Raw genomic sequence first — 25,895 nt, forward strand, 5'->3', positions numbered from 1 at the left:
AGACCAGTCCCGTGTACATCTGTAAAAATTACATCCGGCCCTGTAGATTTATAGGAAGCATTAAACCATATCAGATGTAATTACAAATTCTGTGTTAGCCTCCCATTCGTCCAATATCGGTTCATCTATGTTATTCAATATATCGGGTGGGAAATAAGAGTCAATCAAGAGTTTCATTGCATCCTCATTATTCTCCAGCCCATATATATGTATTTTTAAATAATAAAATAAAAAACAAAAAATATAAACAAAGATCATAATAGCATCATAGCAATTGTGACAAAATACAAAATACAAGAACAAAAAAGACACCGAAAACTAAAAACAATAAAAATAACACAAGAAATGGCACAGGTCGTCTACCAGACTTTACTTTTAACCTACAATATTATAATCAATTACTAGAAAGTATTTAGATTAAACATTTTATTTTAGTAATAACGTTTATTTGTATATGTGTATATAAGTATAGATTTAGACAAATTGACGATTTTTCAAGTATTCTAACATTCCTTGGACATTTGCATTGACATGTGGTTGTGAACTTTGTTGGGAGTTCATAACAGTATTAGGCATTCCAACATTTCCTCCATTTGGATGTTGTGACTGAGAAGTAAAACCTGAAAATATATTAAAACAACAATGTATTAATTAAACAAGTAAGAGTTATATATTCGTCTGCTCCGAATCCTATATACCCTTCACCATAGGTTATCTTGCTACTTGCTATGTGCCCTACATGATTAATTTAATGTTTCTAGATTAAATTTTATAGAAAATTCAAAACGTACCAAAAACGAAAAAGTACTAAAAAGTTCCCTTTTATGGTTTCTCATCTAACTCCGACTTTACATACTTAATTTCATGTTTCCATGTTTATTATAGTGAAAATCCATATCAAAACGGATTACCATATCCGATTTTAATAAAATTTTAACACACATTAAGGTTTGAATGAAATATGTTAAAATTGGCTATAAGTTGGCTATTAGAGTGGGTCGGTCTCTATGGACAAAAAAAGATTTTCGCTGTAGCTACATTTCAAACTTAGGCCATTTTTTAAATTAGACGTAACATTCTATGCCCGACTTCTGATATCTCGGATCCTTCCCCAAGATCTAAAATTGTGGCTATACTGGAATAAAGTACATATGACGTCGAATTTAAAAATTATATGACGTCGAATTTAAAAATTATATGACGTCGAATTTAAAAATTGCCTAAGAGTGAAATATAGCTAAAGTCAAGCCATTTTCATTTATATATGAAATGTTACGATCGGACTTAAAATGGCGACGTAATATATAAAAAACAAAAAGGGCGGTATTTCTAGGCGTGGCAAAAAATATTTTTTATATTTTTGAAAATATTATTAACATATCTTTAATCGTAGGGGGTGACTGACTCAACTTTTTTTCGACCCACCCTAATATACATATTATTGCCCATTCTTTTAAGTACAGGATAATTTTTAATTTCGTTTTAAAGTCAACAATATTCTCCCATATTCAAAAAGTTATTGATTGCTTAGTTTTTATGAACATTTTGCGTAATAATTCTCAAAAAAAACTTTTAATAACTTTTTGAATACGGGGGTTGTCTTTAAAATCGTGTAAATGTAATATTTTACTTTCAAAAGGTTAAAGGTCAATTTTTATAGTGTATAATTCAATGTTAAATAGGTGAGGCATCCTTGTGTTACAAATTTTAAAAATACATGGTATGAGAAACCTAAACCCTCTTCTCAAATAACTTAAATAAACCACTGACAAATATAATAATTTTATAGAAAGCTTGACCCTTTTTTGAGCCAACAATAAATTGTTTTTAACAATTTTTTTTCACAGGTAAAATTTTTTCGTTAATTTTAGGTTGATAACAATGATTTCTTTTAAAATTAAATCCAGAAACAATAATTTTAACGTTTAAAAATTTGTTCATAAAATTCCAGAAAATATTATATTTTGCGAAAAAACTCAAATCTAAGTACAGTCGCCGAAATAAAGATAGGTTCATAGGTAAAACTTAAAAAAAATTAATTTTCGTACTCTAAATTAAAGAAATATTTTATAAATTTAATGTGTTTTATTTATATTCAATGTTTGCACAAAATTAATTAAATTACTAAATAAAACTATAATATTAACGAAAAAAAGTAAAAAAAAATCAAATATAGGTGCAAAATAATGATAGGTTCACTTTTAATATCGCGAAAAAAACGAATTTTCCTTAATATTAATAATTACTGTTTCCCCCTCTATTTTTTATCACTTCAAAAATGCGATTATTCATCGAATTTACAAGTTTTTTTAAATTTCCGGTGAAATATTTGCCCATTCTGCCCGAATTGCATCTTTCAATTCATTTACTCCTGAAAATTGTTTACCATTAGCATAAACTTTGCGTGCCAGAATGCACGCAAAGTTTATGGTTTAAATCGGGACTTCGGGCTGGCCAGTCCAGAACCTCAATATTTTTTGATCTGAACCACTCTTTAGTATATCGGGATGTGTGTATGGCTGCATTATCTTGTTGGAATATGAACTCATTACCCATTAAATCTTCCCCGTGTTCAATCAACGAAATTTCCAGCATTTCAATATAATTTTCAGAGGTCATCCTTGTAGAAATCCATGCCAAAGGGAGCTTCCCTTTGATAGAAAAGCGTCCCCAAATCATTAAAGATCCTCCACCAAAATTTCTACTCATTCGAACCTCTTTATCCTTTCGTAAATCATGCCAGTAATACAGGAATCCATCTGGACCATCTATTTTAAATTTCTTCTCATCACTAAATAAAACTTTTACCCACTTATCGCCGAAATCCATATGACTTTTTGCCCACAAAAGTCGTTTTTCTTTATGTTCTTTGGAAAGTGCTGGGCGCGCCATCCTTTTTGTATATTGAAAGCGTTTTGAGTTACGCAACACTTGCTGAACTCTTCTGGTACACACTGAGAGGTTCAGGCGAGCTTTTATTTCTGGAGCAAATAAGTTTTCCCTTGATGACATTCGCATTATCATCGATTTTTGCCGTTGAGTCAGCTTTGGTTTTGGCTTTTCTTTGTACCATAATTTTCCTTTAATTTTAAAAAGTTGTTTACAACATTAACAGATCTTCCAATCTTTTTTGCAATTTGGCGATTTGAAAGATTTTGATCTTTATAAGCCGATATTTTTCCACGTTCTTCAGCTGATAAAGATTTTGCACGACCCATTTCAAAAAAACGTGGAAATCTAACTAAAGTTTTTAATCCTGGAATTTGTTAAAAAGTTTTCTTAGAAGCTGGAAAGGTTCTAAACACTGAAAAACTATAATTTTACCTGCACTCCAATACAGAATCGTCTAGAATAATCACTGAACTTATATTTATTTCGCTCTAATTTTCTATAAAAATGGTAAACTTTTTATTTTTTATTATTGCAAAAAGAAAAAAAAAACAATTTTAACGAAATCTATAGAAATTTGACGTATGAATACACTGGAACAATAAATGTGATAAAAGTCGAGTACACTTAGAAAAAAATGGGGAAAAATATGTGAACCTATCTTTATTTCGGCGACTCTATTATTGGATTAATAGATAATCTTGGCATAGATATAGTAGAATTTCTAGGTCAAATCCATACCTAGATGTTTGGACTGCGGATTAGAAGGAAAAATGGTCGTTTCAAATTTGTATTTGATAACATTTTAGTTTATATTAAAGCCCCCTTTGGACTATAGGAAAAATAGCTTTACTTTTCAGTTAATATTAGAGCATTTCATAGACCAATGATGTTAGAAATTGCCAATCATATGATATGGACGTTTACCTTTATGTTGTTAGAATTAAAATGTTTGGACTATGAACTGAGTATTAAGAAGAAAAAGAGGCGTGGTAAAATGTTTTGTATACATTTTAACCAGAGGCAGTAATTGTTATTCACGGCTATTATGGAATCCAAGTCAGAATTGGTAATTTATCAGAAATTAAAATCAATTCCGATTTGAATAGGTGTCATGAAATCGTCTTGATTTTGCCTACTTTCGAAAATAAACAATCAGCTGTTTTCTTTTGTTTACATTTTTTAATTTAGTTAAATTTTCAGAAGTTGACGTATTAAAATAATTTATACAAAAAAATTTAAATGGTTGAGGCAGTAGTACCATTTTTATTGATGGAGGAAGAAAGTTGTCAACGAATTAATCGGAAAATTTTAAGGAATCACAGCAATCCATTGGAACTGCCAGAATCTGTGTAAGTAGAGATTTTGATTTGGCCGGGAAGTGGTTTTAACACTTTAGTGGTTTGCAGATTCATTGGACAATACCGTCGGAATAAAGAAGCGTTCGTAATTGTGTTGGATATTGTAAAAGAACATTTGTTACCATCAACCATTCCCTGGGTCTTACCAAAGGTCAGTTGGAAACGATTCCATATCTGTTTGTAAATACAAATACCATATTTGTGGCCAAATTAAATACAAAATGCTTTTGATTTGTATTTTTTATATTTAATCAACGCCGACGACAGTTTTCAATAAGGCTGGTATTCTCTATAACTATAAATAAAGCACAGGTTCAGACGTTGGAAAAGCTGAGAATATTTTTGCCTAAGTCTGTCTTTAATCATGGTCAATTGTATGCAGCATTTTTCTTAAACAAAATATACAACATTTAGTTTGAAAGGTTTCTTGAAGCCTAGTGGTGCATAAAATTTGCAAAATTGTATATTCTATTTTAATTAGTGTATAACATAAACATTTTAAATATTTGGGAATATGATAATTATGAGCAGACGGTTATTTACGGCTTAAAACCCTTTTCAAATGATACCCTATATTAAATATTTTTGTTCAAAACAAAACAACAATTTTGAAAAAATAATTTAAAAAAAAACATTATTTAATTTGGTCCAACTCACTAACAGTCATCGCCAGACTTAAAATATTTTGGGAATCATCATCCAGAGTGAGTCGCTCCATATTCTTAGTTCAGCTTTTGTTGCGTCGAATGGTTTGTCAGCTATTACATTCGCTATTTCGTTACCGACTACTCCAGAGTGGGTTGGTAACTATATAATGTTGTGAAAGATTTAGTTCTATCTCCTGATATAGCCTTAATTGCCTTCTGGCTTTCGGTAAATATATTAAGCGCTGTAGGTGCCATATTTATTCTAATCCGTTATTGCTCGTACTTCTCCCTGGAAGCTTGTGCTATGATTTGGTAAACGGTGGTATATTTCTGCTTCTGGATCTTCAATATAGAATTCCAGCCCCACTTTATCTCCCAATTTAGAGCCATCCGTGTAACAGCGGATTCCTACTGGTATTTACTCTAATGTTCCGCTATCTGGGATCAGTGTTTCAAAGTTTCCGACATATTCTGTGTCTGGTATTCGATCAGGGACATCCGATGATTGTGTATAACCATCCAATGTGTCCAGTATACATTGATGACGTATCCTTTAACCGTTTTTAGCCAGTTCACCTAAAGTAAAGAGCCGTTCGGCTGTAAGCGCCGCCTCATATCTTATATATGTTTCAAAGGCTATAATATTTAGCAACGTTTCCAAAGCCTTGGTTGAAATAGTACACATGGCACCACTTATACCGTAGCAGCATGTACGCTGAACTCCTTGTAGTAGTTTGATATTGCACTTTTTGTATAAAGCAGTCTACCAGATTATTAAAGCATAAGCTAGAATTGGTCTAATTACACTTTTAGTCCCGCTTCCATCTGTAAGAGTGCCGGGAAAATGCCATCCGGCCCTGCAGATTTATAAGGAGTGAAGCTCTTGATTGCCCTTTTAACCATATCAGATGTAATTACAATTTCCATTTTAGCTTCTCCTTCCTCAAATATCGGTTCATCTATGTTATTCGATATATCGGGTGGGAAATGGGAGTCCATTAGGAGTTTCAGTGTCTCCTTCATATCCTCCAGCCCGTGTCATCGGCCATAGATTCGGGTTGGACATGAGATTTGGATAGGATTTTTTATCTTCGATAAGTCATTTACGCTGTCTACCTGTTCACAGAAAAGTTTCCAGGAGTCTCGTTTGGCTTTACGAACAACTTTCTTGTATTCACCAAGTTTACTACGATACTCATCCCAGTATACAGCGTTCTTTTTACGACTTGCCCGGTTAAATAGTTTGCGAAGAGTCTTACCAACGTTTCGGATCTCCCCGGTTACCCAGGGTTTCTCTTGGGCAAATCTCCGCTCTCGCAGAGGGCAGCTGTCCTCGAACGATTTAATTAAGGCACTTGTAAGCATTTCTACATTGGCGTCTATGTCCTCTTTATTTCGATATTGAAAAGTTTCTTGACATAAACGGTTCTTTAGTAAAGAACCAAACATTGTCCAATAAGTTTTAGACTTATTCCGAAAATTTATCGGCGTTGGTGCCGTATTATTTTGAATCTTATATACCGATGGTCAGAAAAGGAGTGCTCGTCCGAAACTCTCCAATCCTGAATTTCGTTTATAAGCTCTTCTAAACATATAGTTATATCTAATAGTTCTTCTCTGATTATATTGACGAAGGTAACTTTATTATCTAAGTTCGATGTAATCAAGTCTTTAGTATTAAGGAAATCCAAGAGGGCTTGTCCTTTGCGATTGGTAACCTCAGTCATTGTCATCCATTTAAATTTTCTTCTAGCGAGTTAGTGATCACCTCCGCGCTCGTTGGATTTGACTCCTCCTTGTAACCAGAAGTGGCTATTGATGCAGTGGGTACCATTGATGGCGCTGCGGGGTCCTTATCAGGCATATGAAGAGTAGTCGGTTTACTCAACATTTTGCTTATTGTGGACAGCATTGCTGTTCTGTCTTTTAGTGAGTGAGTGATTTCCTCCTCACTTTTAGTATTTGAATCCTCCAAATTACCAGTACTTCCTAATGATGCTTTGGGTATCGTCTTAGGTGTTTTAGTGTCCTTTGGCGGATTTCAAATGGGAGCATTGCACCTCCCATATGAATAAAATATACGAAAATTCGTTTATGTGGGAAACTAATAGAGCTAGCTTATTTAAATTTTGCACGAACAACTTTAATATCCATCTGAAGATTTTAGAGGAACTGTGGAATTTAATAAGGGGGAATGGAACCCCCCCATGTGAATAGAATAGAAAAATCGTATGTCGGGGAATATATTTTAGCAAAAATCCTTAAACTTTTTACGAAAAGTTTGAGATCAATGTCAACATTTGGTATAGTGTTTTTTCATTAACATTAGCTAGTTTTACATATATTTAAGTATAATTCAAATCGGTTGAAAAAAAAAAAATAATATTTCACTTATAACGTGGTTTTATTAAAATATTTTCCAAAATTTTTAATATCTTTTTAAATATATAAAAATAATAAATCGGGGGAATTTGTACTAATTTTTACAATTATTGACAGATTTTTGTGTTTATTGAGGCGATAATTGAATATAGGGTCACTCCGAAATAAATCGACCAAAAAATGCTTTTTTAAATTTTTGTCCACTTCGATTTTTTTCAAATCAGGAGTATATATTCTACTTCCTAATGCGGTTTCTATGGCATATTAATTAGATCCTTAACTCGTTAAGTTCATATTTTATGGGTCTTTAAAGTAGGGCATCTCGGGTATTTTTGTTTAAAATTAAAAATGTTGATTACAGAATAACTTTGGAACTGGTTATCCGATTTTAACAAATGATGTTTCGTTCGACTGATCTTTGATTACTCGCTTTCATTAAAATTACATGAAGTCCTGGCGAAAGTACCATATAGTGGAATATGTCCTTAATCCTTAAATTTCTTAAAAAAGGTTAATTTGTTTTTTTTAATTTTTTTTGTTATTGCTGTGTAAAAATTTTAGAGTGGGATCTCAATGGGTTTAGAAGTTATGTGAGTTTTTATTTAGCTACATATACAATTTCCATAGGAAATGAGTGCCTTCTGTACATTTTAACATATTTATGGTCCAATGGCCAAATGAAGTAAAAATTACCATCAAATTAATGCTATAAATATCATGGTGAATAATTTATGAAATCATGCCTTATATACTTGAAATATTGGAGGTCATAGGTCAAAATAATAATCTTTTGTGAAATATCTCCTTATTCATATATCTTATAAATTTAGAAGTCATTACAAAATCATTGAAGAGAATCAAATTTACGACTTTTTAGTTTCAGAAAATTTTTTCGTTATCAGCAGTTTTAGAGTTATAGCCATTTTTTCGTTCATATGAGATATGTTTTTCTAGCCTCCATATATTTTGTACTACAAACGTCATTGTGATAACTGTTCGTATAGCATTTAATAAGGAACACATAAAATTATTTAATTATACTTCTCGCACTAGAGTTGCTCTGTGACTTATAGTGCGATATCTTGTTATGTAAATTTTTAAATTAAATTAGAGGCTATAAAAATAAATCGATATTAATAAAACTTAGTAAATATAATATAAATGATCAAAGCTTTAAACCCACCAAAATTGATTGATATCAAAGAAAGTTTTCACATAGTAAAATACATATGAAATAAACTGCATACTGAAATGCAATAAAAACTGCATAATAAAATGCATGAAGGTTTTTTTAACAGTATTGTTACTGTTAAAAAACATTCATGTTGATTGTATATATGAACCAATATAAGTTAAAATCGGCGATTTCATTAATTTCCATTCATCATTACAGCTTCTAATATAATTTTAAAATTTACATTACAAGAGATTGCACTATGGGTCAGAGAGAAACTCTGGCGCAAAAAGTATAATTAAATAATGATATGATTCTCTACAAATTTTGTAATGACTTCTAAATTCGAAAGATGTATGAAAAAGGAGATATTTAAAAAAATATTTTGTCCTATGACCTCAAATATTTGAAGTATATAAGACATGATATATTATTCACCATTATATTTATAACATGAAGGTCTGTGGTAATTTTTACTTCATTCGGCTTTAAACCGTAATTTATTGGACCATAAATATGTTAAAATGTATAAAAGGCACTCATTTCCTATGGAAATAGTAAATGTAGCTAAATAAAAACTCCTATAACTTCCAAACCCATTTAGATCCCATTGTAAAATTTTAACACAGCAATAACAATAATTTTGCCTATTTGCCATTAAAAAGTTAAGAAAAACAAAATATTTTTTTTTAAGAAATTCAAGGATAAAGGACATTTTCCACTAAATGGTCCTTGCGCCAGGACCTTATGTAATTTTATTAAAATGTCAAAAACGAGTAATCGAAGACCTGTCGAACGTAACATCATTTGTTAAAATCAGATAACTAGTTTGAAAGTTATTCAGTCATCAACATCTCAATTTTGAACAAAAATACCCCAGATACCCTACTTTGAAGGCCCATAAAATATGAACCGAAAGTGTTATTGATCCAACGCCATAGAAACCGCAATTAAGAGTACATTGCATGTTTCGAGTTATAACTAAATCGAAAGGGATGAAAATTTGAAGTGGTCGAAATGTTTGTGGAATTAGCCCATATATTTCAATTATTTATCAAAAATATAAACTAAGTGGTAAAATTTTCCAAAAACCACTTTCCACTTAGAGCCGTGCCGCCACTAGTCCGAAATTTTTCAGAATACATTTTTGTAATTTTAAGTATAAGTTTATCGGCAGAGACAGCCACAATATCTGGAAAATTACAGAATTTTACATTTGTGGCTCAAGAATACAGTCAGAAGGGCGAAAAGATGGAAATGTGGAAAATTGTACTGAAAATTATTTAAAAAGTATTTTCATCGTTGGCCAAAGACCAAATATAAAGATAATCAGATGTATTTTAAAAACCCATTTTAGGTTTATTAACCAATTTTAGACAAAATTCACGAAAATTGTATTCATAATAATAAATACTTTCAATAAACCATTGATAAATATAAGAATTTTATTGTAGGCTACCCCTTCTTTAAGCCAACAATAAGTTGATTTTTTAAAATTTATGTTTTCTTTTAAAATAAAATCCAGAATGAATTATTTGAACGTTTAGAAATTTGTAAATAATATCCCAGAAAAATTTTCTACGATGTTTTGTAAGAAAAACTCAAATGTAGTCGTTAATGGACTAATATATGAATATTCGACATTATATAAAGTGGCTAGCAACAACTATTTGATTTGCAATAAAGTAATTAACTGTGTAAATTATATTGATTAGTGTTATACCATTACATTAAAATTAGTCAAATCTCAAAGAAATTTATCAATATTTGCAATAATTTATAAAATATTGCAAGAAAAGTAAATTAAAATAAGAAAATGTGCAATAGCGATCTTTATTTTGTCCCAAAATAGTCGTTATAATAATTATAAATTATATGTTATAGTTTTAATTACATAACAACCAAAAAATAATTTATTTAGTTACTAAATTATAAATGTTTAAAATAATACATTAATGATCTATTTATTTCATATTCTTATGCCTTGGGATATACAATATTTGTTGTTTTACCCTCAAGTATGAATAATAAACCCACTTTAAGATTTTGAAAATTCTAACCATAATAGTTATCCAGCCAGTTCGCCAATTTCTATATATCTATGAAAAATTTGAATTATCACATTATAACACTTTTCAAGATATTTAGTTGTATTATTTTCCCAGATAAACGAACTTTTGTATTTAATTAATATGAGAGGTGCAGCTCCCCTCATGAGTAATCCGCCAATTTAATACCCAAAATGTTTAAAAGGATGTTAAAATTATTCGTGCAAAATTTTAAGATTCTAACTTTAACAGTTTCCAAGATAAACGAATTTTTATATTTAATTTATATGGGAGGTACCACGCCCCTTAACGCTACTACACCCACTTTTTATCCTAAATAATCATATTGACACTAAAGTGGCACATACAATTTCTAACTATTATATTATCTCAAGAAAAACGAATTTTTGTATTTAATTCATATGGGAGGTGCTGCTCCCCTCATGGATAGTTCGCCAATTTATTACCTAAAATATTTAAATGAATGTTAGAGTTATTCATGCAAAATTTTAAGATTCTAACTGTTATGTTTTCAATATGAACGAATTTTTGTATTTAATTTATATGGGAGGTGCCTGCCCCCTAACGCTAGTCCGCCCATTTTATATACCAAATAATCATATTGACACAAAAGTGTCTCCGACAAAATTTGAGGATTCTAACTCTTATATTATTTCAAGATAAACTAATTTTTTATTTTAATAATATGGGAGGAGCCGCTTCCCCCATGGGTAATCCAAAATGTATACATGGATGTTAAAGTTATTCATGCAAAATTTTAAGATTCTAACTGTAAAAGTTTCTAAGATATTTTATTTAATTTATATGAGAGGTGCCACGTCCCCTAACACTAGTCCGCCATCGTAGAAAATTTTTCTGGGATATTATTTAAAAATTTTTAAACGTTAAAATTATTCTTTCTGGATTTTATTTTAAAAGAAAACATAAATTTTAAAAAATCAACTTATTGTTGACTTAAAGACCCTTCTTATATTTGTTAATAGTTTATTGAAAGTATTTATTATTATGAATACAATTTTCGTGAATTTTGTCTAAAATTCGTTAATAAACTAAAATTGGTTTTTAAAATACATCCTATAATCTTTGGAAATGTCAAAAATCAGTAAACAAACATAAATGTTAGTTTTTGCATTTTTTAAAATAATTGTATCAATACTGAAAAACTGCTTAAATGTTTTTTTTCTGAATTTACTAGTGAATAACCAGTCTTTTCAGATATCAACTATTCGATTCGTTCTGACATTCGAATTTGGTTGGTAATAAAAACTATTATACAACAACATATTTTATAATGTTGAACATTTTAAAAGATATCCCTCATATTCATAAAGATAATAAACGTTTATATTAAGCCAATTTTCTATACAAAATTCCTACAATAAACTATCAATAACTTTATAACTTTATATTTGGTCGTTTGATTACAGGCTAACGATGAAAATACTTTTTAAATAATTTTCACTATTCCTAGTGTTTCTTGATGTGCTGATTCCGGACTACGTTAACTAGTGGCGGCACCGCTCTGAAGTGGAAAGTGTTTTTTTTTTTTTTTGAAAATTTTACTACTTAATTTATACTTTGCACTAATAATTGAAATATATAGGCTAATTCCACAGACATTTCGACCACTTCAAATTTTCATCCCATTCGATTTAGTTATAACTCGAAAATGGATCATTAATACTTTCGGTTCATTTTTTATGGAACTCCAAAGTATGGCATCTCGGGTATTTTTGTTCAAAATTCGAAAAGTTGATGATTTAATAACTTTCAAACTAGTTATCTGATTTTAACTAATGATGTTCGTTCGACAGGTCTTCAATTACTCGTTTTTGACATTTCATTAAAATTTCATAAGGTCCTGGCGCAAGGACAATTTAGTGGAAGATGTCCTTTATCCTTGAATTTCTAAAAAAAATATATTTTGTTTTTCTTAATTTTTTTTAATGGCAAGTAGGCAAAATTATTGTTATTTTAGAATGGGATCTAAATGGGTTTGGAAGTTATAGAAGTTTTTATTTAGCTACATTTACAATTTCCATAGGAAATGAGTGCCTTTTATACATTTTAACATATTTATGGTCTAATAAATTACGGTTTAATGCCGAATGAAGTAAAAATTACAACAGACCGTTAAATTAATGTTATAAATATGATTGTGAATAATATATCATGTCTTATAAACTTGAAATATTGGATGTCATACGTCAAAATATTCTTTTTAAATATCTCTTAATTATACTTTTCGTGCCAGAGTTGCTCTCTGACACATAGTGCAATCTCTTGTAATGTAAATTTTAAAATTAAATTAGAATCTGTAATGATGAATCGAAATTAATGAAATCGCCGATTTTAACAAATATCGGTTCATATATACATACAACATGAAAGTTTTTTCACAGTATTATATATTGCATTTCATTATGTAGTTTATATTGCATTTCACTATTCAGTTTATTTCATATGTATTTTACTATGTGAAAACTTTCTTTGATATCAATCAATTTTTGTGGGTTTAAAGCTTTGATCATTTATATTAGATTTACTAAGTTTTATTAATTTCGATTTATTTTTATAGCCTCCAATTTAAATTAAAAATTTACATAACAAGATATCGCACTATGAGTCACAGAGCAACTCTAGTGTAAGAAGTATAATTAAATAATTTCATGTGTTTCTTATTAAATGCTAAACGAACAGTTATCACAATGACGTTTGTAGTACAAAATATATTGAGGCTAGAAAAACATATCTTAAATGAACGAAAAATGGCTATAACTCCAAAACTGCTGAGAATACGAAAAAATTTTCTGAAACTGAAAAGTCGTAAATTTGATTCCCTTTAAATTTTGTAATGACTTCTAAATTCGTAGAATGTATGAAAGAGGAGATATTTCACAGAAGATTATTATTTTGACCTATGACCTCCAATATTTCAAGTATATAATACATGATTTCATATATTATTCACAATGATATATATAACATAACGGCGTTAAAATTAGTGAAATCTCAAATAAATTTATCAATATTTGCAATAATTTATAAAATATTGCAAGAAAGCGATCTTTATTTTGTCGCAAAATAGTCGTTATAATAAATTATATGTTATATTTTTACATCCGAACTAGGTAACCATTTGTTATATATGGATATATTCTAAAAAACAATTTCTTACTTTAAATATATTTATAATTACGTATTAATTCTTTACTGTTTTAATATGACCGACAAATAATGTGGTATACTAAGAATTCCCAAATATTGCAAAATTTGACCTTTGAACTCCAGTTTACGAGTTAAAAATGTCCGATTTTAATTAAATTTCGAATATATATTTTATGTTATCTGGACGCCTTTATTTAACATGTACATTAGGAAGAATTAATACGTATTTTATAAAATGTTAGAAAAAATCGATTTCCCGAAATCCACCGAGTTAAAATGGCAGGTACATGTAAACTCTAAGATATATGGATCTAATTTTTAATACCGTTTAATAGAGTCCGACCTAACTCAAAATTTCGTTCGGTACCGAATACCGAGCCCAATTTTCAGTAAATTTAAAAGTTCGGTGAACACGAACTTTTTTCTTAAAAAACGATGATTAAAAGCTAATAAATTTATAAATTAAAAAACAAAATATGAACATCCGGAAGATTTTTTTGAAGAGGGTCTTTAATTACCAATTATCAACTAATTCCGAATTCCAGAGAGTAATAAATTTCTAATAACAAACCCTTTTAAATATTTTTATTAAAAATGGTTTTATTTTTGGGTTTTAAACGATTTATTGACAATGATATAATTCTCTGCAAGAGCACGCAGAGAAAAACATGTTTGTGGTTAAAATTATGATTGTAGTCTAAACATATTATCGTTATTGTAATAATTTGAAAATATCATAGTATGATTAAATACCGTCAAAATATTTCATCATGATATTTCTTAATGAATGAATGTGTGTTTGTATGTTTATATGTTTGTATGTTTGAACGCTATAGACTACTAAACGGCTGAACCGATTTGCTTGAAATTTTCACAGCGGGAAGTATGTCTGGAATAGGCAATAGGCTACTTTTTATTTTGAATGTTCAAGTGGGCGAGAAGCCACGCCCACATTAAGAAAATATAAAATTCGTATATTTGAGATAATATAACAGTTAGAGTCCTCAAATTTTGTCGGAGGCACTTTAGTATCAATATTATTCAGGATTAAAAGTGGGTGGACTAGCGTGACACCTCCCATATAAATTAAATACAAAAATTCGTTTATTTTGGAAACTAATACAGTTAGAATCTTAAAATTTTGCATGAATAACTTTAACATCGGGTAGCGGCACCTCCCATATTAATTGAGTACAAAAATTCGTTTTTCTTGAGATAATATAACAGTTAGAGCCCTAAAACTTTGTCGGAGCCACTTTAAACTTTCATCAAACTTTCATCTGAGGGGGCTTGGAGCGCCCATATGAATAAAATCGAAAAATTCGTATATCTGTGAAACTCTTAGAGATAGAATCATTAAATTTCACTTGAAGAATTTTGACATTCATCTGAACATTTCGAGTATAACGAACGAATTTTTAATGGGGACTATGAATAAAATACAAAATATTGTTTATCTAGGTAAATATAGAACTAGATTCATCATATTTTGCTTATATATTACACTAGCTATACCCAGTGTGCTTCGCTACCCTCATCGTAATGGAATAAAATAAATATCATTATTGTAAATGTATATATATATCTGCAATATCAAAAATTCCCCTTTTAGAGAACTCTTTAAGTTTGATTTTATGATTCTAGTCTCAATATTACAGAAAATTAGAAAAAACAGTTGAAAAACGAAAAAGTACCAGACAGTGCCTTTTTATACATTTTCATTAAATCAGGATGACGCATGTTTAATTTTCAGCCAGAAACCAAAAAATCACATAAAGATTTTTATACAATCAGTAAGCTACATGTCCAATTTAATGTTTTTAGGTTCAATATTATAGAAAATTCGAAAAGTATCAGTAAAAGAACAAAAAAGTACCAGAGTATGCTTTTTAAATTTTCGTTCAATTGGGATACTGCATGTTTAATTTTATGTTTATATATTCAATATTTTAGAAAGCTCTAAAAGTACCAGTACCAGTGAAGTACGAAAAAGTACCAAAGGACCTATTTTATTTAATTTCATGTTCCTAAGTTCAATATTATAGAAAATTCAAAAAGTACCAGAAAATATTCCAGTTTAAATTTTCATTCACTCAAGTCCCGATTGTTTTTATAGATTCTAATTAACTCCGGGCTCCACATGCTTAATTTTATGTTTCTAGAATCAATATTGTAAAAAACACAAAAAGTACCTTTTGAAGAACGAAAAAGTACCAAAACGTGCCCTTTTATAGGTTCTCACTTAATCCACGCTCTAAACGCTTAATTTCATGTTTCTAGGTTCAATATTATAGAAAATTCAAAATGTACCTTTTAAAGAACGGAAAAGTATCAAAAAGTCCCCTTTTATAGGTCCTCACTTAATCCGGGCTCTACATGCTTAATTTCACGTTTCTAGGTTCAATATTATACAAAAATCCAAAAAATACCTTTTGAAGAACGAAAAGGTTTCAAAAAGTCCCCTTTTATATGTTCTGACTTAATCCAGGCTCTACATACTTAATTTCATGTTTCTAGGTTCAATATTATAAAAAATTCAAAAAGTACCTTTTGATGAACTAAAAGTCCCCTTTTATAGATTTTAATTTATTCCGGGCTCTACATGCTTAATTTCATGTTTCTAGGTTAAATTTTATATAAAACTCAAAAAGTACCTTTTGTAGAACGAAACAGTACCAAAAAGTCTCCTTTTATAGATTCTCATTTAATCCGGGCTCTACATGCTTAATTTCATGTTTCTAGGTTCAATATTATACAAAAATCCAAAAAGTACCTTTTGAAGAACGAAAAAGTACCAAAAGTCCCCTTTTATAGGTTCTCACTTAATCCATCCTCTACATACTTAATTTCATGTTTCTAGGTTCAATATTATAGGAAATTCAAAAAGTACCTTTTGAAGAACGAAAAAGTACCAAAAAGTCCCCTTTTATAGATTCTCATTTACTCCGGGCTCTACATAATTTCATGTTACTAGGTTCAATATTATAGGAAATTCAAAAAGTACCTTTTGAAGAACGAAAAAGTACCAAAAAGTCCCCTTTTATAGATTCTCATTTACTCCGGGCTTTACATGCTTTATTTCATTTTTCTAGGTTAAATTTTATAGAAAACTCAAAAAGTACCTTTTGTAGAACGAAAAAGTACCAAAAAGTCCGCTTTTATAGATTCTCATTTACTACGTACTCTACATGCTTAATTTCATGTTTCTAGGTTCAATATTATAGAAAATTCAAAAAGTACCAGTCGAAGTACGAAAAAGTACCAAAAAGTCCCCTTTTATAGATTCTCACTTACTCCGGGCTCTACATGCTTAATTTCATGCTTCTAGGTTTAATTTTAAAGAAAACTCAAGAAAATACCTGTGTAGAACGAAAAAGTACCGAAAAGTCTCTTTATTATTAATTTCGTGTTTCGATTTCAATATCAAAGAAAACTCAAAAACTACCAGATGGAGAATGAAAAAGTACCAAAAAATATCACTTGGTAACGGGTTTCCAAATAACACCTCATTAGCATATTTAGTGTTTCTAAATCTAAAAATTTTATCTAAATTGGATCATTGTGTTTGAATAAAATCAAATTTCCAGTTTTTACCTCTTTTGGTACTTTTTTTCTACCCATAAACGAAATAAAAATTATATTCCAAAATGTTGCAACATCGTAGTGTTAATAAACCAAAATCAATGTTTTATGAAAAAAGTACCAAAAATAGGTACAATTTTCACCCCTTAAACATCCAAATAACCAAAAAGTACTAAATTTATATTTTTATTTTTTCGTCAAGTTATGAAGGAGTCAAAAATATTGTTTGAATGTTCACTGGTTTAAAAGATACATGGGGTGCAAAAAAGTACCAAAATACAGTTTTTACCCGTTTATTCCCTAAAGGGGCCGAAATTGAAAAAAAGTACCTGACACCTGTCCGCTTATTTTTTAAATGAACGACGATAAGCTTTAAACTATTTTTGTATCTTTTCTAGTTTAGGAGATATGAGGTTACCGATTTTACCCGTTTTTACCCGTTTTTACCCTTTTTTACCCCCTAAACATTCGAATTTTCAAAAATCCCTTCTTAGTGGATCTATTTGGTAGGAGACCAACCCCCTGTCCAAATTTCAGCTCTTTAGCTTTAACCGTTTAGGCTGTGCGATGATGAATCAGTCAATCAGTCAGTCAGTCAGTAACTTTAGAATTTTATATATATAGATTAATATTCATCCCCCTACATGAAGTAAATAGAAATAGCTATAATCCTCAAATTTTATATGAATAACTTTTACGTTCATATGAACATTTAGAAAATTACGGGCGTTATTTCAATGGTGGGCTTGGCACCACTTATATGAATTAAATACAAAATTCAAATTTTTTATAGATAGATAGAATTTGCTTGGCATCTCTCATATGTAACGTATTGTTATATATCCCAAGGCATTAGAATAAGAATTATTCTTTAGGACTAAAGGTAAATATTAAATTTTAGCAAGTAAGAAGTAAATATATCATTAATGTATTATTTAGAATTTAAATGAAATATATTGTCATCAAGAGAAATTATAATAAACCTTTAAGAAAAATTGTATAATTTAGTAACTAAATAAATAATTTTTTGATTATTATATATTTAATTTCGATAGGGGTGTTAGATAATATACTTACAACACTTAACACAATTCGCAAATTTCAATTTGCCGATTTATATGAAATTTTGGTTCATAAAAAATTAAGTAAATTTCATAAAAATACTAGTATTTTTAAGCCTGTTATGAACGTTAGTCATATTCTAAAGCCAACCATATATGGAGGCCTTGTCCAAATTTAAACCGATTTGGTCCATTTTGAATGCCAATCAAACTGCAACAACTTTCTGGTTAACAGTTTTTCAAATCAGCCGTAAAAACGAACAGTTAAAAAGGCTTTCAGTACCTATGTATATCGGATATTTATTGTGAAATTGGCGATTAGAAACGGCCGTTGAAAAAATCAAACTGTTTTGACCATAGTTGAGAACAAGTTTGCGTGATCTTATAAGGACAAAAACTAATATTTGATTAATTATAGATATATTTTAAGTAACAAAATGTTTTTTAGAATATATCCAAAAACAAGTAGGAAAGTATAGTCTGGCATGGCAGACCATAAAATACCCTACACCATGAGTATATTTTAAAAAAATTTTATTTTTCATATGAAACTTTTATGTTGAATTTTACCTTAATTCCAAAGTATTTAAGCAATTTATTGATAAAAAAACAAAATTTCCTAAAAGAGGCTTTATATAGGAGTATAGGTCACACATGGGCCGATCCTCATTCAATTTGGGAAAAGGATATATTTTTAAATAGCAGTTACTTTTGTTGAGTTTCATTGCGATGCAAGAAATTTTTTGAAGGGGGGTTTGTGTGGGGGCTAGGGTCAAATAAGGGCCGATCATTACGAAAATCTGCAGTGTCATTTATACTTATATAAATGCCATTTTTTAGAGAGATAATAGTATATTTGACGTAATTATGGCATAAAAAGCCCAAATCTGGAGGTATGGGGGCTAGCCAGCCGGACAGACGGACGGGCGGACATGACTTAATCGACTCAAAAAATGATTCTGAATTGATCGGTATACTTTAAGGTTGGTATAGGACCAATATTTTTGTGTGTTACAAACATCAGCACAAACTACAGCGGTGTAGGGTATAAAAACAATTTTTTGTCACATTTCAAATTCATGTGCTGTGAGATACGTTAATGATAAAATTTAAAGTTTTCAAGCATTTTTGGTGTTTTATACCTTTCCAAAATGCTTACTCTGTGTACATTGCGATTCTTTTACAATGAAATTCAAAATTTATTACTAAATGGGCAAATTTGAGCAAAAACTGAAAAAATCGTTATTTTTCCCTAGTAAATGCACTTGGAAACTTCAGAGGCATTGTACCGCAATGCAATGTCACCCTAATTTTTTGTATGATCTAGTTTTACAACTCAGAGAACAATCTAGAGGTGGGGAGGGGCAAAATTCGTTTTTTTTTAGAAATCTAATGTATATACATATATACTTTTTTTCTTAGAAGTTCGTATTTATCGTCAAAAATATTTTATAAACAAATATAAAAGATAAAGAAAACAGGGATCAAATATTTTATCCTATTAAAGGTTTTTTAATGCTAAAATGTGCTTTAACTATTGTGTACATTAAAACCAAAATAAGAATGTTTATAAATATAAGCGTATAACTTTAGATCTAGAAGCGTGATTACATTTTTCTTTAATGAATAAAAAACTAGGAAAAATATTGACATGCATTTTTTAAACAAGAATCCTGGCATATTGTTCTGACAACGAAAATTTACGCCAAATTACATATATACAAAACGATCGCAGACGAACTTCTAAACAAGAGCATCAAAAATACAAATATTTTATTTAGTTGCTTGACAGCATTCAACAAAGCAGCTAATGTCGCTTTGTTAAAGAAATTGCAAACACAACTTGAAAAAACAAAAACAACTTGCAAAAACAAAAGCATAACTTACAAAAACAACATACACCTACCCTAAATAATTCTCTAGAATGCATAAAAATGAACGTAAATAAGTTCATCTAGTTTACTACTTTTTTTGTACATATTAATTTGTATCTATGTGAAGAAATTATTATTCTTATTTTCATTGATTACATTTTGTTTATAAATACTCCAATTTGAAGTAATGCATTAATCTTCAAAATTGCAAATATCCAATTTTTTTTGTGCAATTTGATTGTAAAAATGCCAATAGTGTGTGTAGTTGTGATTATCATCTACCTCTCTATACGCCGCTATATGATTTAAAACAATATGTTTCAAATAATTTCTTAGTAATTTAATTTAAATTTGTTAAATAATTACTAAAAATAAACTCTAGTGCCTGGACTCCAACATTTTTTTAAATTTTGTCGTGTTTTAAAATTGAATTTGAGTATATGTTGAATGCAAAGCTAATAAAGGTAGTAAATTCTTAGTAAAATTAGAAAACTGGGTACAAATGATACCAGTGTAAACAAAATATGTATAAAAAAAATAAAAAAATATGTACCAAATTTGAGACATTTAAATTTTGTAATCCTTCAATATCTAGGAGAACCTCGCACTATAGAAATGTACTATAAGTGTAAAAGCATTGCATCTTACAAGAATAGTTACATATGGTTTACCTGGTTGTTGCTGTTGTTGCGCCAATTGCTGTAAAAACATTTCTTGTTGCTGAGGTTGCATTTGAGGCGTTACTTGTGTTTGGTGTGGAAACGAAAATTGTCTAAATGAAAGTATTGCAGGATCCATTGCTGTCCAATCATTTCCTGTGTAACCTATAATAAAGAATAAAATAAAATTATTTCACTTTGCTTGATTTTGTCTTTCTGTTCCATTCAGGAAATTGTTGTCCAAATTATAGAGTGTAATGAGGCAAATCATATTTTGAGTTACATAATTTTCCTTCTTGAGGTATTATTTTTAACAAAAAACTTTAGATAACACTAGTTTACAAAGATTTTGCTCATATATGAGCAAACCTATATGAGCAAAAAAACATTTTTTAAGAATTGGATAAATTTTTTTCCAAAAAGTTTTTCTCTGACAAGAACCATATTTAGTAATAAATATGAAAATGTTAAGTTATAGCGGTTTAAAATAATAAAAATTTAAAAAATCGTTAAAAATCTGGGTAAAGGTATTTTCAAATAAAATAAGTACCTCCATCGGAATGAGTCGCTCTTATGGCTAAAATTAACACAGGTAGGATACATATAGCTTTAATCCAGGAACCTTGGACGATTCATAACAAGGTTTCTGGATTAAATCACGTAAATTACCAGCTTTCTTACGCTGATACAGGGTCTCGATCGATCATATGTATCTTATGCCACAAGAACTTATGTTGTCTCCTCTAAACAGGATTATCCACATCGAATGCAACGGTGCTGAAGCAACCTTGCATCTGTTTACCTGTCTGATGAAACTGGTCGAAGAGGCACAAGGAAAAAATAAGAAAATTGTAATAAGTTGTGATGCCAACTTCCACCATGTAGCTTGGGGTAGTACAAACACCAATCGTAGAGGACAAGCTTTCACGGATTTTCTTAATACTTAAGACTTGACCACATCGAACTTAGGTAATGAAGCTATCTTCGTCAATAGAATCAAAAAGAAGTATTATGTACAACTGTATGTTCAGAAGAGCATATAAACGAAATTCAGGATTACACAGTGGGGCAGAATGGAAATTTTTTGGAAATAAATCTGGCATTTCTAAACGGCTGATCCGATCGGGATAAAATTTGGCGTGAGCGTAGCCAAGGAGTATTCGAGTTTAAGTTTTGAAGATGAACCCCGCAGATACCTACGACATGTAAAATTTTTAAACTCGTGCCATTTTTTTGTTTTTCACCCAAATACAAAGATTTTTATATTTTCTGAAAGCGCTCGACGAGATCTTGGACATACTACTTATCTCTTATAATATCCGAGTTATAGGCATTAAAAATTTAGTGATACAAAATTTACCATACCTTGGTCCGCCTTTCTTTGAATACCGGGCGTATTCAAAAAAATTTTTCAGATCAATATCATTTACAGATCCAAAAATATACGTTTTTTAATTTAAAAATTCAAAAAATTTTAGATTTTTGCCCAAAATGTGTCTTAACTCTTTTATTAATAAAATAAAATTTTCTTTAAGAACATATAATAATTTTATAGTTTTCTAAAAGGTATCTTTACGCAGAACGCTTTGGCGTAAAAAACTTGTCCTATTTTTTGAAAATGTTGCCACTGCGTCCTTCCGAATATGACCTATTTTTTATCAAAACTTCAACTTTGGGCGACATGTTCTAAAATCCCAAAGCTGGGATCAGAAAACTGAAAGCAGTTTTGGAAACCTCAATATGTTTTATATTTACTCCAAAAGTATTTTCCCAGCCCTGAAAGAAATGTGGACCCTATGGGCAAAAATGTAAAAAATCCCATTTTTGGGATTTTCATTCCTATTTTTGGGAATTGCGGGATGCCCTTTGACCTTTTCATTTTTTTTTGCATTTTCTTATTTGAAATGACAAATTTAACAAGCGTTGAAGATTTCATTGAGTTTTGTTCATAAATAAAGATTTTGTCATATATTACATATTTGTACTACATGTTCGAGCAAAGTGACAGAAAGTACTATAAAAACGTTAATGGAAGGGTTTCCGAAAAGGGTTCAAAATTTCATCACTAGTGATTAAAACTATAAAAATATTATTTTTTGTAAATTGTAATAATAATTTGAATCAAAAAAAAATAAAGCTGTAAGTTTAGTGGTTTCTTTTTTATAAACATATATGTATGTTAAGAATTTTTCGATCTCACTCCTTATGCTTAAATTTTCAGAAATTTATAACTATTTTTTACCTTAATTTTTTTCGACAGATCATTTCGTTCTGTTTCGTTTATGATCGTGTAGGTAAAAATATACAGGTAATGATAATTTCGATTCATTCACTAATAAGAAATATTAATGACTGAATTACAGGTTATAGTAATATAGTCCTAAATGTTAATAGGTAGACAGTTCGTAATTTTTTACTTTTGAATACCTGTATCGGAAATGACAAGAATTGGTATATAAGTAAACTTCTCAGATTTTAAGTACCATATTTAATAAATCTACAATGAAGATTACATTAAAGTACGAAGAGTTGTGTTCCGTTTTATGGAGTGTATCTTCAAAAGGGCCAGAAAGAATTGAAGACATTTCAAATTATATAAAAACTACATATAGTAGAAAAGTAGACAAAACAGGCATATCAAAAATTAAAAGCTTTTTTAAACTTTTTGATGTAAAAAGTCTGTGGATGGAAATCAAAAGAAATTTCGATTAAAATTTTGTAGTTGGATGGAAACTACTACGGAAATCTCAACATACGACGACTTAAGCGAATTGTGGAAAGTATACCAACTCCAACATCACAATCAAATTTTACTGAAGAGGAAGCAATATCGCTTATGTTGGAACTGGGTCTCAGTCGAAATAAGTACCAAATATTAAGGAAAGCTCTGCACAATATATTAACATCATACAAGGCGATCCAGGAAAAAAAATCAAACTATCCTACCATTACCTATTGCTGTTAATGATGTGGAAGCTTGTATTGATATATCATCTCTGCTCGAAAACACAGCATCAAGAATTGTGTCAGACTTTTCAGAAAATTCATAACTGTGATGTTGTCTTAATGTGTAAGTGGAGATGTGACGGTTTATCAGCACTTCCAGAATACAAACAAGCTTGTGGAAGTCGGACATTAGCAGAATACAAAAGTGTATTTATGTCATCATTAGTGCCATTACGAATTCGTTCATATTCCCTTAATCCATAATCGTCAAGCATCGGAAATTCATTTGAAGATATATGGATCAATACAACTCCGGGTTCAAAAATTTTTTGTAGACCCATTGGATTTGAATATATAAAGGAGTCAAAGAAAACAACAAAAGATTTAGTGGAATATTTAAAAGATGAAATAAATGCACTGGAGCCCATTTGCATAAAAATAAAGGAATTCTCTATTACGTATCATATCAGCTAAGCTTAACAATGATTGATGAAAAGGTCAGCAATGCCATAACAGAAACTTCTTCCTTCTGGAGATGCTCAATATTTAATGAGAAAAAGTCGCAAATATAAACAAAAGCAGAAGTATTATTGAAGAAGTCCTGTCTTTCGGAATTTCACCACTTCATGCCAGAATACGATTTTTGGATTACTTTTTACACATAGCATACGACCCCAAATATAGAAGTGTGCAGGAAATCTTACTTAATCAACAAAAAATAATGAAGAATTAAAAGAACTGAGAGCTGCGGAAAAAGCAGAATCCAAGAAGAATTTAAAGTTCAGATGGGATAAAACATCGACAAACCACTTCCAAGTTGCGGTAGTACAAATGACGGTAATACGGCGAGAAGGTTTTTTCGTGATTTTTAAATTACTTCAAAAATAACTGGAATCGACAAGGAGTTGCTTCGAAGAGTTTACACTATTTTAATGGCACTGAATAGTAAACATAAAATTAATGGAAATTAATTTGGGGAATATACATCTGAAATTTCTAAATTACTTGTATCTCTGTATCCATGGAGGGAACTAACACCAACAGTACACAAAGTATTGTGTCATAGTCAAATAATAATTGAATCGAATATTCTTCCACTTGGAGAGTTAACAGAATAAGCCCAGGAAGCGAGGAATCGAGATTTTAAGCATGTTCAACTATTCAGCTCAAGAAAATCCTCCAGGCAATCACAGAATGAAGATATTTTTAATAGTTTACTTCTATCTTCTGATCCTGTTCTTTCAACTATGCGAAAAAGATGGATTTGTTATGAAACTCTATCATCTCAAAACGAGGAAGATTTAAAGGACTTATATTACCTTCTGGATATGTATACCGATATGACAGATTATTTTATAGAAAATAAGTAGTGTTAGGAATTAACTATATAAGTAGGTTGTAAGAATTAATTGTATTAAGTTTAAGATAAACAGTTCAAATAAAAAAAGCTATTATACTAACTGATGATATTGTATTAAATTGTGTTATATATTTCGGTGGGCGGGAAAGGTGGTTTGTGTGGGGTGATTTAGGTGTTGTTGTGTGTGGCTCATAATAAAATTATATTTTGTTATTGTATATACAATGTTATAGTCTTTAATAAAATAATTAACTAAATAATTTTTATAAATTGTCCAAATATTTTATTCAACACCAAATGTATGTTCTGTCATACTTAATACTAAAATATGAAAAAGATGAAATTAAAGGACACAGGTTTAAATAAACATATTTTTGAATGTAATTGAGATATTGGCTTGAAATTTTTTGTAAAGGGTCGAGAATTTCAATATCAAACTAAAAAAGATATTAAGGGATAAATATGGACTAAATTGTTGTAGCTATCTGCGACCCTATAAAAATTTTGATATAAATCATAGTTTTAGAAATTTAACAAATATGTAATATATGACAAAATCTTTATTTATGAACAAAACTCAATGAAATCTTCAATTTGTCATTTCAAATAATAAAAGGAAAAAAAAATTGAAAAGGTCAAAGGGCATCCCGCAATTCCCAAAAATAGGAATGAAAATCCCAAAAATGGGATTTTTTACATTTTTGCCCATAGGGTCCACATTTC

The 25,895-nt window shown here is 29.8% G+C and overlaps 1 protein-coding gene across 1 annotated transcript in view; it reads right to left on the reverse strand.

The window, feature by feature from the left end:
• Window positions 1-411: 411 nt before the first annotated feature.
• Window positions 412-25,895, reverse strand: part of LOC111688418 (myb-like protein D) — a 226,368-nt gene continuing 200,884 nt past the window's right edge. Inside the window, exons 14-15 of the mRNA XM_046946506.1 lie at window positions 20,879-21,031; window positions 412-620 (exon numbers count right to left, since the gene is read on the reverse strand). Coding sequence (XP_046802462.1) covers window positions 475-620; window positions 20,879-21,031 — 299 coding nt within the window. The 3' untranslated portion in view covers window positions 412-474. The remainder of the gene's footprint in view (window positions 621-20,878; window positions 21,032-25,895) is intronic.

Source organism: Lucilia cuprina, chromosome 2 (assembly GCF_022045245.1).
Source record: "Lucilia cuprina isolate Lc7/37 chromosome 2, ASM2204524v1, whole genome shotgun sequence".
Taxonomy (NCBI): Eukaryota; Metazoa; Arthropoda; class Insecta; order Diptera; family Calliphoridae; genus Lucilia; species Lucilia cuprina.